Source organism: Heloderma suspectum, chromosome 4 (genome assembly GCF_057233095.1).
Source record: "Heloderma suspectum isolate Gila_16-S chromosome 4, 16-S_ref, whole genome shotgun sequence".
NCBI classification, from domain to species: Eukaryota; Metazoa; Chordata; class Lepidosauria; order Squamata; family Helodermatidae; genus Heloderma; species Heloderma suspectum.
In genome coordinates this window covers 25,998,621-26,012,559 of record NC_139461.1, presented here as the reverse complement: position 1 = coordinate 26,012,559, position 13,939 = coordinate 25,998,621, and the positions used below count along the sequence as shown (strand labels likewise).

Sequence of the window (13,939 nt, the reverse complement as noted above, 5' to 3'; positions counted from 1 at the left end):
GGCGGCTCCAGCGGCAGCTTCAGCGGTGGTGGTGGCGGCAGCGGCTGGTCTTCCGACCGGCTGCCGCTGCCGCCATTTGCAGTCTGTGTCCCCCCCCCCCCGACGTGATAGGCTACGTAAAGACTTACGTAGCCTATCACGTCTGGGTAAAAAAAAAAAAACATGTACGCAAATGGTGGCGGCTACAGCCACTGCCATTTGTGTTCCTTATTTTTGGTCGTCTTAGTCTACGTAAATATTTATATAGACTAAGACGGTGAAAATAAAGGGGAATGCAAATAGCGCCCAGTACGCTATTTGCGTTCCCCTTTCTTTTCTTCGTCTTAGTCTACGTAAATATTTACGTAGACTAAGACAGCAAAAAATAAAGAACGCAAATGGCAGCGGCCGCAGCCACCGCCATTTGCGTACGCGTGTTGTTGTTTTTTTACCCAGAGTCCTCTGCGGCCGGAAATCCAGCTGTGGATGGCCCTGGCCTGGGCCTGGCCGGCTGCTCTGCGGAGCCGTCGCGGAGCACAGCCAGCCATCGAGGATTCCGGGGGGGAGGACCGGATCGCCTCCCCCTCCCGTTGAGGATTCCAGGGGGAGGGACGGAATGCCTCCCCCCCCATGAACAGAATCCGCGGAAAAGTAAGTGACTTTCGTACATCCCTAATGGAAGTGCAACTGGTGTAGACATCATATTCTTTTTGGCACCAGGTCAAAATCTATTTAAAATGACAGGGCATTTTAAATTGGTTTATGAAGCTGGGTGGAGTTCCTGCCTATTTTATGTATCTTTTGCCTTTTTGTTGTGGTTTTACTAGAATTAAAAAATAAATAAATTACCTTTTGTAAACCACCCTGCTATCATAAGATGAAGGACAATATATACATATTAAATAAATAAGGGCACAATCCTATGCAAGTTTAGGCAGAAAAATGTCCTACAACCCCCAGCATTCCCCAGCCAGAGCTGCAGTCCAACACAGGCTGGCTGGGAATGATGGGAGTTGTAGTCCAACACAGGCTGGCTGGGAATGATGGGAGTTTCAGTTCAATCAACACCAGCTGGGAATGATGGGAGTTGCAGTCCAACACAGGCTGGCTGGGAACGATAGCAATTGCAGTCCATCACAGGCTGGCTGGGAATGATGGGAGTTGCAGTTCAATCCACACCAGTTGGGAATGATGGGAGTTGCAGTCCAACACAGGCTGGCTGGGAATGATGGGAGTTGCAGTCCAACCCATCTGGAGGCCACCAGGTGGGGGAAGGCTGGCATATCTAGTCCAGCATTCAGTTCCCACAGTGCCAGCTAGATACCTATGGGAACCTACAAGCTTCAAGGAACGAGGATTCTGCAAACCGCCCCCCCACTGGGGCCTTCTGTCCAGCAAGGAGTACTGCTTTGCTCTCCTCAGCTGAGGAGAGTGCTAGGGGGTGGGGGAACCCAGACTGGGGAAGGCTGCAGCTCAGGGCCCCCTCCGTTATAGGGTATGCACACTAAATCAATAAGAAGAATGCCGAAAAGTATTAAGAAGGCAGCAACGCCCTCCATCTCTGGCCCTGCAACTCCCCTTACCTGTTTTCTGGATCCGACACAGCCATGTTCCGTGTAACGCAGCACATTCTGAGTGGGATCGTCTTCTTGTCTCTGTGGATGGAGAGAGGCAGCTGCGACAGGGGATCAGCAGATGCACTGCCCAACCGGGGAGACTCAGGCGGGGGAGTCTCCCACCCAATCTCAGAAACCGGAGAGCCTTTCTTCACATAGGGGGTGGCTTCGCGCATATACTTCACTGAAGAAAAAAGGAAAGAATGAATAAATGGTCAGCAAACACAGAAATGCTCCACAAGCTATCGACCCTAACACTGCTTCACCAAATCATTAGATCAGCCTTCCCCAACCTGGTGCCACAAGAACATAGGAGGCTGCCTTATACTGGGTCAGTTCATTGCTCCATCTAGCCCAGTATTGTCAGCACCAGCCGGCAGTAGCTCTCCAGCGTTTCAAGTAGTTATTTCTCCAGCCCTACTTAGAGATGCCAGGGATTGAACCTGGGACCTTCTGCATGCAAAGTATGTGCCCGGCCACTGAGCCATGGCCATGCTGACTGGGAATTAGGTTGGGGAAAGCTGCATTAGATTACTTGCAATGAGTACAGCTGCACCATGAGACCACAATACCTCACGAAGTGCCTCTCCCAGCATGAACTGACCTGACCTGTACACTACGTTCAGCATCTAAGGCCCTCCTCCAGGTGCCTCCTCCGAGGGAGGCTCAGAGGATGGCAATAAGGGACAGGGCCTTCTCGGTGGTAGCCCCCCAGTTGTGGAACCAACAATGTTATCTTTTCAGTGCCAGGTTAAAACTGCCCTCTTCTCTCAGGCATTTGGCAGCATATAATGAGTTTTTAATCAGGTTCCGGATTGTCTCTGAACATTGTTCTTAAGTATATGTTGTCTGTGTATGTGTTATCTGTTTATATGACTTTATGTAAATGGTTTTGTACTTTGTATAATGTACTAGCTGATATACCCGGCATTGCCTGGGATGTAATTTTGTCATAGGCACTATTTGATAGAAACACATTAAGGTAGGTTTACGCTTCTCGGAAAGACCCCATAAGAAAGGTGAAAAGTTGAATCCACCAGACTTGATTAAAAAAGCACAACAATTATAATGAGCAGATTGAATAAAAAACACTAATAAAAATGCAAGAGGTTGAATCTGTAAGCACTACTACAATATAATCCACACGGAATCTCATACCACTATTAAAATGTTCAACAGAGCCTTCCTTGCTGGATATTGCTGGATCAGGGGAGAGGAACTAAATGCTCTCCACAGTCAGAAAAGAAACCACGAGTAAAGGGGAGGGAACAAACGGCGGCCAGCTGATCCAAGGTGAAGGAAGTCAGAGTGAATGAGAGAGAGACCAATAGAATGAAAGATGGCCAATAGGTTGACTGGTAGCTGAAATCAGAAACCTGGCCTGTACCATGATTGAGAGGGTGTACTTGTTAGTAAGGGTAAGTATAAACAAAGCAATAATGTAACCCAGTGACTCCTGTCATACACTCCGGCAAGTGAGAATGTGAACTAAAAGCGGCAGGAACTCTAGGGCCCAAATGGTGGGCTCAGTGGCCCCTGCAGTGTGATTAGGCCCAGGGCAGCTCCCCCTTATGCCCTGTCTTACAGACGACCCTGCAGCCAGCCACAAACACACAAACCCAAAAATCTTCAATTCAGCTACACGTAAAACTCCGCTATTTTGCCCTTCATTTTGCAATTGCCTTCTCAATTCCCCCCAGTTCACTCTTTTATGAATAAAGCCCCAAGTCTCCACTCCACTGTGTCATCCCAGCCCCTCAGACAGGCGAGCACACACCACACCACATGTCACATTAGAGTTAATCACACACTACTAACAGATACATCTGGCATTGAAAGGGGTAAAGATATTTAACACTAACTTGCTTGCTCGCTGGATATTGCAGGAAGAGGGGAGAGAAACTAAATGCTCTGCACAGTCAGAAAAGAAACCACAAGTAAAGGGGAGGGAACAAACGGTGGCCAGCTGATCCAAGGTGAAGGAAGTCAGAGTGAATGGGCGAGAGACCAATAGAATGAAAGATGGCCAACAGAATGACCCATAGCTGAAATCAGAAACCTGGCCTGCACCATGATTGAGAGGATGTACTTGTTAGTAAGGGAAAGTATAAACAAAGTAATAATGTAACCCAGTGACTCCTGTCATACACTCTGGCAAGTGAGAATATGAAGTAAAAGGGGCAGCAACTGTAGGGCCCAAATGGCAGGCTCAGTGGGTGATTACACCCCGGGCAGCTCCCCCTTATTCCCTGCGTTATAGATGGCCCTGCAGCCAGCCACAAACACACAAACCCATGCACAATTTTTGACTTTTATATATAGAGAAGTTTTTAAGGGGGGGAGGGTGTTGTGAAGCGCTTGAGCTATGAATATAATGAATGAGTGCTGCCCGCTGTTGGCCTGGATGTTCCTTCCACTCTCTGTCCCTCGAGACAGTTCTCCCTACCAGCTTTAGGGTGCAAACTTATGCATGTTTAGACAGATAAAAAAATCCTACAACTCCCAGTCCCCAGTCAGCATGGCTGATGTAGCACTTTTTCTATCTAAACATGCATAGGATTGCATCTTTAGATATTTTTGCAGCAAAGGGTCAAAATGATGCCATCTCTCCTCTTACTCCCATCGCACTGGACTGGATCTCTGTTGTTGTTGTTGTTTAACCCCCCTACACTTATAAAAGCCACTCTTTCAATTTACTATTGTGGACAAATAAGACTCCAATTAAGTCAAACAAGAAAACAGTAAGTTGCAGCTGACCATGAGTATAATTTAAGGCAAAAATACAAACTATGATACAATATGGTCTTTTTTTAATAGTAAAGGGGTACAATTGTACAGGGATAGCATCTGGAATCTGTTATGGTGAACCCCTGTTTTATTTACATAGGGTTTACACAGGCCTCAGCTATCTTACTCATTCTCTTCAGCTCAAAACCTCTTGGAGAGATGGATTTTTAAAAACGTTAATGAATTGCAATATTTTTAGGGGATTTTGCTGGGGAGTGGGGTCGATATAGAGTTCAGCCAAAGTAGTGGCTTCAATTTCAGCCCAGACATGAGTATGTTTAAGCCTCACTGTCCACAAACTTTTTGTATAATGGGGAAAACAAGTTAGCACAGGTGAAGAAGTATTATAAAAAAACATTTTGCTGTGAAAACAGTATTACTACTTAGACCTGGAAGGAAAGAAAAGCACTGCAGTTGGAACTGTGGCTGAACCTGCCAGTAATGTAGCAAACCTAGGTTGCTAGGTTATCAAACTGACTACTACTGCATATTACTTTATTTTAATATTGCCTTAGTGATAAAATTCAAAAGCAGTGTGCAGTGTAGTGTGTGTGTTAGTACACACAATTAATGGACTCTATAATTATTTTTACATTGTTAACCAGCTCACCAGCAGTTCTAACAGGCAAGAATTTATCTTCCTGCAAGCGAATCAAACTGGCAGTCAGAATGGACGTCTACATTTAAAAAATAACAACCATACAAACACAAAGGAGACATGCTTCTGACCTCACAAAGCTTAATGCTTCATGAAATAACTTGGACTAGGCTCCTTAAAATGCAGAAGATGAGAGGCAGAGGAAAATGTGTGTGTGGGGGGGGCTGAAGCTGGAGTAATAGATCGAAATCTAAACAATAGGCTGGAACATTCAGCTGTGAATGCAGTTCCCAGGACATCATGAACGAGAGTAAAGCTTGTTCCATTTCACCCTGCCAAGACGCCTAGTTTCTGTATAATTCAGGAGTGGTACCACTACAGGCGGCTGAACAATGTCTTCAAGGAGACCTCATGAAAAGACAGTAAAGATGTTTTAACAAGGAAGGCAGGTGAGGTAGAAAACAAATGCTTTCAATTAAACTTAAGCTGAAAGCTGTCCTAGAGCATGCTGTTCCTGCCCCCTGAGGGAACGTATTCGCTTATAGCACCCATCTCCTCGACCTCTCAGCGGCTTTTGATACCGTTGACCACGGTATCCTCCTGGACCGCCTGGAGGAGTTGGGCATTGGAGACACCGTATTGCTGTGGTTCCGGTCCTTCCTCTCTGGCAGGTACCAGAGGGTAGCACTGGGAGAGGAGGTTTTGGACCTGTGGCTACTTACTTGTGGGGTGCCACAGGGTTCCATCCTCTCCCTGATGGTATTTAACATCTATGTGAAGCCGCTGGGGGCTATCATCAGGAGGTTTGGGGTGCAGTGTCATCAATATGCGGATGACACGCAGCTCTACCTCTCATTCAAATCTTCACCAAGGTTGGCCATAGAATCCCTGTCCAAATGTCTGGAGACGGTGAGTGGCTGGATGGGGAGGAATAAGCTGAAGCTGAACCCTGACAAGACCGAGGTACTTTTGGTGGGAGACAAGAGGAGGCTAGGGGATGTTGACCTGGTGTTGAATGGGGTACAGCTACCCTTGAAAGACCAGGTCCGCAGCCTGGGGGTCATTTTGGACTCCCAGCTGTCCATGGAGGCTCAGGTGTCAGCTGTGAGCCGGACAGCGCTGTATCAACTCCATCTGATACGGCGGCTGCGCCCCTTCCTTCCCGACCATCTGCTCCCATCGGTAGTACATGCCCTGGTCTCCTCTCGTTTAGACTACTGTAATGCGCTCTATGTGGGGTTACCCTTGAAGACGGTTCGGAAACTGCAGCTGGTACAGAATGCGGCGGCTCGCCTGATTAAAGGCAGCCGCCGGCGAGATCACATCACTCCAGTGCTGAAGGAGTTGCACTGGTTACCAGTTGTTTTCCGTGCCACATTCAAGGTGTTGGTTTTGACTTTTAAAACCCTATATGGTTCCGGCCCAGCCTATCTTAAGGAGCGCCTCCAGCAACACCAGACAGGCCGCTCAACAAGATCAGCCTCGGATGGCCTTCTCTCTGTCCCATCAGCCAGGACAGCTAGACTGGTGGGGACGAGGGAGAGGGCCTTTTCTGTGGTGGCCCCCACTCTGTGGAACTCCCTCCCTAGGGAACTCTGCTATGCCCCCTCTTTAATGAGCTTCCGCCATGCATTAAAAACGTGGTTGTTCGGGCAGGCATTTGGGGTGGGTTAGGGTATTTTAGAAAATGTTTTTATTGTAGAATTTTATTGTTTTAAACTGTTTTATTGTATGCTGTACATCGCCCAGAGTGGCTGGGTGACCAGCCAGATGGGCGATTAATAAATTTAATAATAATAAATAAATAAATAAATAAAAATGTACCATGAAATACAAATACAGATGTGCTACTGTCAGGGTTCCCCTTATGACCTGGACCCTCTGAGCAACTCCTTAAGGATCTCTTGCCTCCTTCTTTTAAACTTCCCCTTCCCAATAATGTGGGCTTTAGGCTGTAGATGTGAGGTGATTGACACCTGGGTGGTAACCACAACACTTTACTGGTAAATTAAAGCAAGAAATTACAACTAAAGGTATTTACAGAATAGAGCTGAGTGATACAAAAGGGATTAAGAGAAAATAAAGGTTGCAGAAACACAAGTTCCTCTACCCTAGCTGCACTTAGACTTCTCCAGGCTGCTTCTTCCTGCTCTCTCTTCCTGCTCTGGTCTTCCTCTCTGCTCTTACTGTCTCTCTCTTTTAATTCCCTCCTCCCACAACTGAAAGTACTGTTTCAAACCTGAAGAAATGAAACCTAACTCAGGAAAATCAAACTTAACCAGAGAAATGAAACTACTCCTCTCAGGGATACCCCCTCCCGACAACACCCCCCCAGGCCTCTAGGCCTGACCTTTTTACCTTGCTTCTGTAGGCCTCAGACCTTCACAGCTATCTTAATATGGCATAGGACATGTTTGTTGTTGTTGTTTATTCGGTCAGTCGCATGTTCTTGTCCATAAATTTCTTTAGGGCTTTGTGAATCTTCATCTTGATGCTGGAGCACTGTCAAGGCCTCAGCAAGGGTCAGGCTCCAAACAGGTGGGATCCAGGACCGGGGTTATGGGGAGAAGGCCGCCATTCCACTTGGGCCAGAAGTGGGTATGCAGTCCTAAACTGGCAAGCGTCAAGATTGAAGAAAGCAATTGTGGAATGGACCAGGTACTCAAAACAGTGGCCCTGTCCACATACCACAGCTAATGGTTTGTTCTTGGGTTACAAGTCCAGGTTGTTCTTTCCCCAACTGCCTCCAATTCCAGGTTCGGACATCACGCTGTCCTGGGCCATTTAACTCAGTGGGAGCAAGCGGGCAGGAGCCAGCACATTTGCTCGCTCCTGCTTCACTATCAACAACCCATGGTTAGCGAAACTGCGAGGTATTTACAACATACGAACCAGGTCAGTGTCTTCACATCACAGCCAAGTTGCTCAGACAAAGAGCAAAACACTGAGACTAGGCCCTGATAGGGCCTTGTGGGCCTTTAAGGAACATGTGAGCGGGGTTGCAGGGCCATGTAGGCGGCACTCTATGTGCATACACTCTTACATGTGTATAGCTCCGTCTCATGCACAGTGGGGAGGGGAGCCTGTGCAGTCCCCAATGCCTGGTAGGAATCAAGGGTCTCCATGTTCTGGAGTCTTCTGCACATTCTAGAGAACTCAGGGGAAGGACAGTCTGTCCTTCTCTCACCCTCTTCTCTGCAGTGCATGGGAAAACCACGGGATGGGAGAGGTTTCACATGATGCTTGTTCACAAAATATGGTTGCCAGAAAAAGCTTCCTGGTTGCCTGAAGGCATTTGTTAAACACTGTCTCTTTGTCTAATAAAGGAAGTGAGACACAGAGGGAAAATCAGGAACAGAAAAAATATACTGGGTACCCAATTCACACAGAAAACAGATCCATAATACAAAAATGTTGGCAACAAAATTACTATAAGCTAGAATTCAGTGTAACAAACAGCTCTGAAGGCTCATAGACATCTAATGAAGAAATATATGATCGACAGCTAGCCAATATTTTTCCCCACCTCAAAGAATCTTCAAACAGCACATTTATTCATCCATCCATCATCCATCCTGTCTTTCCACTTTTAAAGGATTCAAGGAGGTTAGCAACAGGTTAAAAACCAGATTAAAAGCCATCAGACAACATTTAATATACACATGGCACAATCAACACAGAGCCAGCAGATAAAACAATTTAAAGAAACCAACAAAATGATCAGCCGAATAGATTAAACCCTTGTTTTGTAGGAGTCTCCTTCCGGCTGGATGTTATGTTAAAGAAAAACAGCTACCGTGTTCGTGTGTGTGTGTGTGTGTGTGTCTTTGGGGATATTGTAGAAAATCCCTAGTGTGGGTCATGGTGCAATTTCAGAAATGTAGAATTTAAATAGTAACTTTTCTTTCATGACTCTTGAGACTGAATGTACGTGATGGGATTGTGGTATGTGGATGGGTGGCGGCCCATGTTACAAATTTGTACTGGGCCCAAGTTGGGTAAAATGGTAAAAAGGAAAGAGGGTGTGGCTCAGTGGTAGAGCACCTGCTTTGCATGCACAAGATCCCAGGTTCAATCCCTGGCATCTCCAGTCAAGGCTGGAAATATTCCTGCCTGAAACCTGGACAGCCACTGCCGTCACTGTCGACAGTACTTCAGATATTCTTGAAAACCACAATACATCTTTCCCACATTACTGGGCTAGATGGACCAAAGTCTAATTCAGTACAAGACAGCTGCCTATGTTTCTATGTTCCTAAACAATTATTACATTTGTTATGATCTTTCAATTTTTAAAAAAAGAACATCTGAAGGTGCAAGGCTAGGAAATTGGTAAAAAACACACACACTCATTCTGATTAGACCCAAAGTTCTCTTTCTCACTTTAAAAGCTGAAAATCTATATTACAAATTCCACGCACTGACATGCATTTTGGTTTCCTATCAGCCAGCTTCTTGTTCCATCAGGAAATGATGCATTGTGGCTTTCAAGGTTTTAATGAAGTTGATCAAGTGGGACAGGAATCATGCTCTTCTGTCTCACACCAAGTCTTTTGACAGCTGAACATATCAGAAAATGCTCACCTTCACTCAGACTTTGGTACGTCTCCATATGAACACCAGACTGTCTACCTTTAGCATGTAATTTGTAGAAAGTGATTACCTAGTATTTACTCGATTTTAACCTGATCTAGCGCTACACAGCTATGTTTGGTCAAAAGTGCTGTCTAAAATTCATACAGCTAGCTGATCCTGCAACCTCTTCTAGGTTGAGGCTTGAATCATCACACACTAATTAATAATCCATGGTCTCTTTGTGTATGGCAAATTAAAAACTGCGGTCAAGCAATTAAAATTCCAATGTTCAGTTCTTTCCCCCTACCACTCTGAAAATGACAAGAAACAAGCAAGTGGCAGTTGAACAAATTAATTTGCTGGCATATGTTGAGAGCTTCGTATTTGTTGTTTGATTTGCGAAGCAGCCAGTGCAGTGTTCAAAAGAGCACTTCATTTGCGCACAATTCTGCCAAGCCCCCATTTCCACAATTAATCCTTTGTTACTATTCACAGATGACATTTTGAAAAAGCCAAGGGAGAAAAAGCTTCCAACAGGGGAAGTCAAACTGGCAAATCTGATCAAATCTATCAAGCTTCTTTTTTAAGAGGCTTCTGGAACGTCTTATATGACTCATGTAGGTTAGCAACGCACCCCCCCCCCCCGAAAGACTTCAAGCTATCATGGATCATCTTTGTTCTTAGAGGAACCTGAATGGGACGTGTTGGCTTATGGTATGAAAGCAAAAAGAACAAAGCACCTTTATTTTATCAAAGACAGAGGATCAAGGACTTTCAAGCTCTGCAGGTAAAGTGGGGAGAGAAGTGCATTCTTCGTTTCAGAATCTCCACTTCACCACCAACTTTATTAAGTGGTCAAAATTTTTCTTTAACAACATGCTTGGAAGATTAGCATTCCAAGGTGTATGCAAACTAATGAAAAATGTGGTCAAACAAAAATCTTCATGGAACACAGACACTTGGTGTTCACAAGTTCCTTTCTGCTGATACACACTTTCTAAGGCACACCCCCAAATAAACCATATTCTAACCTGCTGCAGATGGCCTGAATGTGACCGTCCATACTATAAAATATACACTCACATTGTTTTATGGAAAAATCTTTTGTTCTGTTGAACATCACAATTGAAGCCTGAAGTCCATAGGATTGCAACATGCCCATGGAGTTAAGCACTGCGGGCTTGTTTTGTTTCTTGAATTGGAGGGTATTCAGTATTCAGAACTAGAAGGCCCTACAACGTAAACCAATCTTCCCTAACATGGTACCCTCCAGATTGTGCCCTCAATTCCCATCAGCCCCAGCCATCATGACCAGTGGTTAGGACTGGTGGGAGTTGTAGTCCAAACCATCTAGAGGGCACCAGGCTGGGGAAGGTTGGTGCAAGCAGAATATTCCCCAACTCATAGAAGAGAATGAGGCAAAGTACTGCATGTATTCTTATTTTATTTCTCACTGGCAAACGGACCAGCTTTACATGGATTAGTTTGATATAACAAAGCCATCAAGCACAATATTTGTACTTAGGTTTGCTTTCCCCATTTTTTCTCCACAACACTCCTGCAAGGTAGATTGGGGTTGAGATACAGTGACCCGTTTCCCACAGTGAAATAGCCCACAGTTTGTTCACTATGGGCTGTTTGGGAACGAGTGAGCAAGTGAACTGGCTCCACCACTTCCAGTGTGCTAAATAACCCAGGGATGCTCCATCCCCGAGTTGTTCTCCATGATATCAAAACCTGGAACTCAGGAAGAAACCATGTGTTCTAACTCTGGGTTGTTTTTCCCTCAACAACGTGGAGTTCTGGGTTCGGACATCATGGAGAACAACCCAGGGACACAGAGTCCCTGGGTTGTTTAGCACACTGGAAGAAGTCAGGTCCAGCACACTTGTTCACTCCCAAACAATCCATGGTTAACAAACCATGGGCTGTTTCATCATGCAAACCAGGTCAGTGACTGACCCAATTAATGTCAAGCAGAGATTTTAAGTCCACTTTCTTCTAAGTGAACATCCTATGCCTTTTGTCATACCAGCTTTTGTCAATGTGGAACTTCATTGGCGCGCCCAGGTAGACATAAGGAGCCTTTGGATTTGTGGCAGGGGCCTGCAGCAAGATCAGAATCTGACTGTATGAGTATCAATGATCAGATCACATCATGCTACAATAGACTAGATAGATAGACAGACAGACAGACTTTTTATAAAGAAAAAGGATGTCTGTATAAAAAGGACACCAAACCAAACAATCCACCTTTTCCCATACCATACTCTAAATCAGGAGTAGGCAACCTTTTTCAGCCCCATTTGAGAATCTGAAAAACTGTCCTTGGCACCACCACAAAATGGCTGCCATGGGAGGCATGGCAAGGGACAAGTAGCCTGCCCAAAATACTGAGTACAAGCCAGAAGTGGGGTCTGAGCCCCAACACACAACTCCTTTGAACCCTCAGTTTTCTGTACCAGCAGAAACCCATTTCTTAGCAATCCCAGCTGCCAGTAAGACAATGTGTTAATTTAAAAAGTGGCAAGGGTAGGGCACCTTGGTGGGTGCCCAGAAATGTGTTGGAGGGCACCACATTACCTACCCCAGTTCTAAATAAAAATGCATTCTAAAGAGTTTCTTCAGTTATATACCATTTCCCTTCCTCTCTCTCATACACACACTTATTTGGTTGTATATAAACAATTTGTTTGCATATAACTAGAACATACATTGTCCAAATATTTGCTTAAGAGCAACCAGCCCTACATAAAAGAGCAATCATTTGGCAGCAGTTTAGTCTTCAGATGTCAGAGGCATGAATGCTGGTTTACCATTCAGGCAGAATAGTACATGCAGAGCCCAGAATTTGGTACTATTATCTTCACTTTATAGAACCCCGGAATACCATCAGAAGGTAACAAGAGTCCTGTTGGATCACACCAAAGGTCACTTTAGTCAAGCCTCCTGTTTCCCAGAAATGGCGTCCAGGAAACCAACAAGCAGGGGATGAAGGTGAGGTCTTTCCCCTATTGTTTGTCACCTAGCATTAGGTATTAGGTATGATGATGTACAACCGTTGCTGGAGAACATGGGTGGGAGGGTGCTGTTGCACTCATGTCCTGCTTGTGGGTTTCCCACAGGCAGCTGGTTGGCCACTGTGTGAGTAGAATGCTGGAGTAGATGGACCCTTGGTCTGATCCAGCAGGGTTCTTCTTATGTTCTTATACTAACCCTAAACATGGAGGTTTCACAAACTGCCATACAGATGGGAAACACATCTTGTTAAACCATAGTTTTAAAGCCTTCATATGTAGGAGATCCCTTCCACTGACCTCTGGGGCATGACAGATATGTATAGACCAGCAAAACACCAACTGTTAAAGAAGGCCAAGCATGCTGCCACCTTAGCGAACTGTTCTGAGTCAAAGAGGCCCCAGTACTGGGTAGTTAAGAGACTGCTAGTGCTACACATGCACTGCTCAAAATCTATTTCTGTTCCACCAAGTCAGATGAGCAATTTGATTATTCACCAGAGACTTGCCCTTTGCTTAATAGAAATGCCAAAAACCAGGAGATGAAACGTATTAGTTTCAGTATGTTTGAATGAATCTCAAATATTTGCAGAGCAGCATGGTATTGAATACTAGTAGTTACAAAGACAAACTCCTTCTTATAGCACCAAAGAGTATCCAGCAGTAAATACAGACTCTTTCTTAGTTGCAAACCAATTCATTTTTCCTGCAATTGCAATGTTGGTATTTTATTTAAGCCTTTGTACCCACTACCTCTCAGCATTTCACTCCCAAGGCGGTTGATTACAGAATCTCCTTTCTCCGTGCTGAGAGGGACCGTGCCTGTCCGTGCCTGGAATTTCTGCATGCAGAGACAGGCAAGAGTAATTGCTCTGTGCCTCTTTGTGCGTAGAGAAAGGGACCCCCATGACATCAGGGGGTGGGGGCTTTGGGGGAGGGGCTGCCCTGACATCATCTGGCCCCCTGGGGCGTGAGCCAGAAGGCAGTCCAGCTCCTGGGGCCAGAACAGTTCCCTACCCCTGCTGTAGATAAAATAGCACTCAATTACTTCATTATGACTTCATAACAATAAATAATGTCTATAAAATCACATAAAACTAACAATAGCTGGAGCAACACGGGACAGATAACATTAAGGTAAAACGTTAAGGTAAAAACTTTCGAAGGATGAGAGAGGGAGACTGACTCTAATAAAACATCCCTTAAATGCTTGGGCAAATAGGATTGTTTTGAACTGATACCTAAAGACTAATAGTGATGGCACCAGGGAAACTAAGCTGGGGAAGGTATCCCACAAATGAGGTGGAAATGAGGGAAGGGTATTCCACAAAAGACCACAGAGAAGGCCTTTTCCCCAGTTGCTACCT

At 45.2% G+C, this 13,939-nt stretch overlaps 1 protein-coding gene across 2 annotated transcripts in view; it reads right to left on the bottom strand.

Annotated features, from left to right (window-relative positions):
* The window catches only part of SNTB1 (syntrophin beta 1), a 135,839-nt gene that overhangs the window by 54,534 nt on the left and 67,366 nt on the right, over positions 1-13,939 (bottom strand). For both annotated transcript variants that reach the window (XR_014790007.1, XM_084848880.1), the window contains exon 2: positions 1,563-1,779. Coding sequence is in view for 1 of the 2 variants with exons in the window: in XM_084848880.1 (XP_084705006.1) it covers positions 1,563-1,779 (217 nt within the window). In the remaining variant the exon portion in view is untranslated. The remainder of the gene's footprint in view (positions 1-1,562; positions 1,780-13,939) is intronic.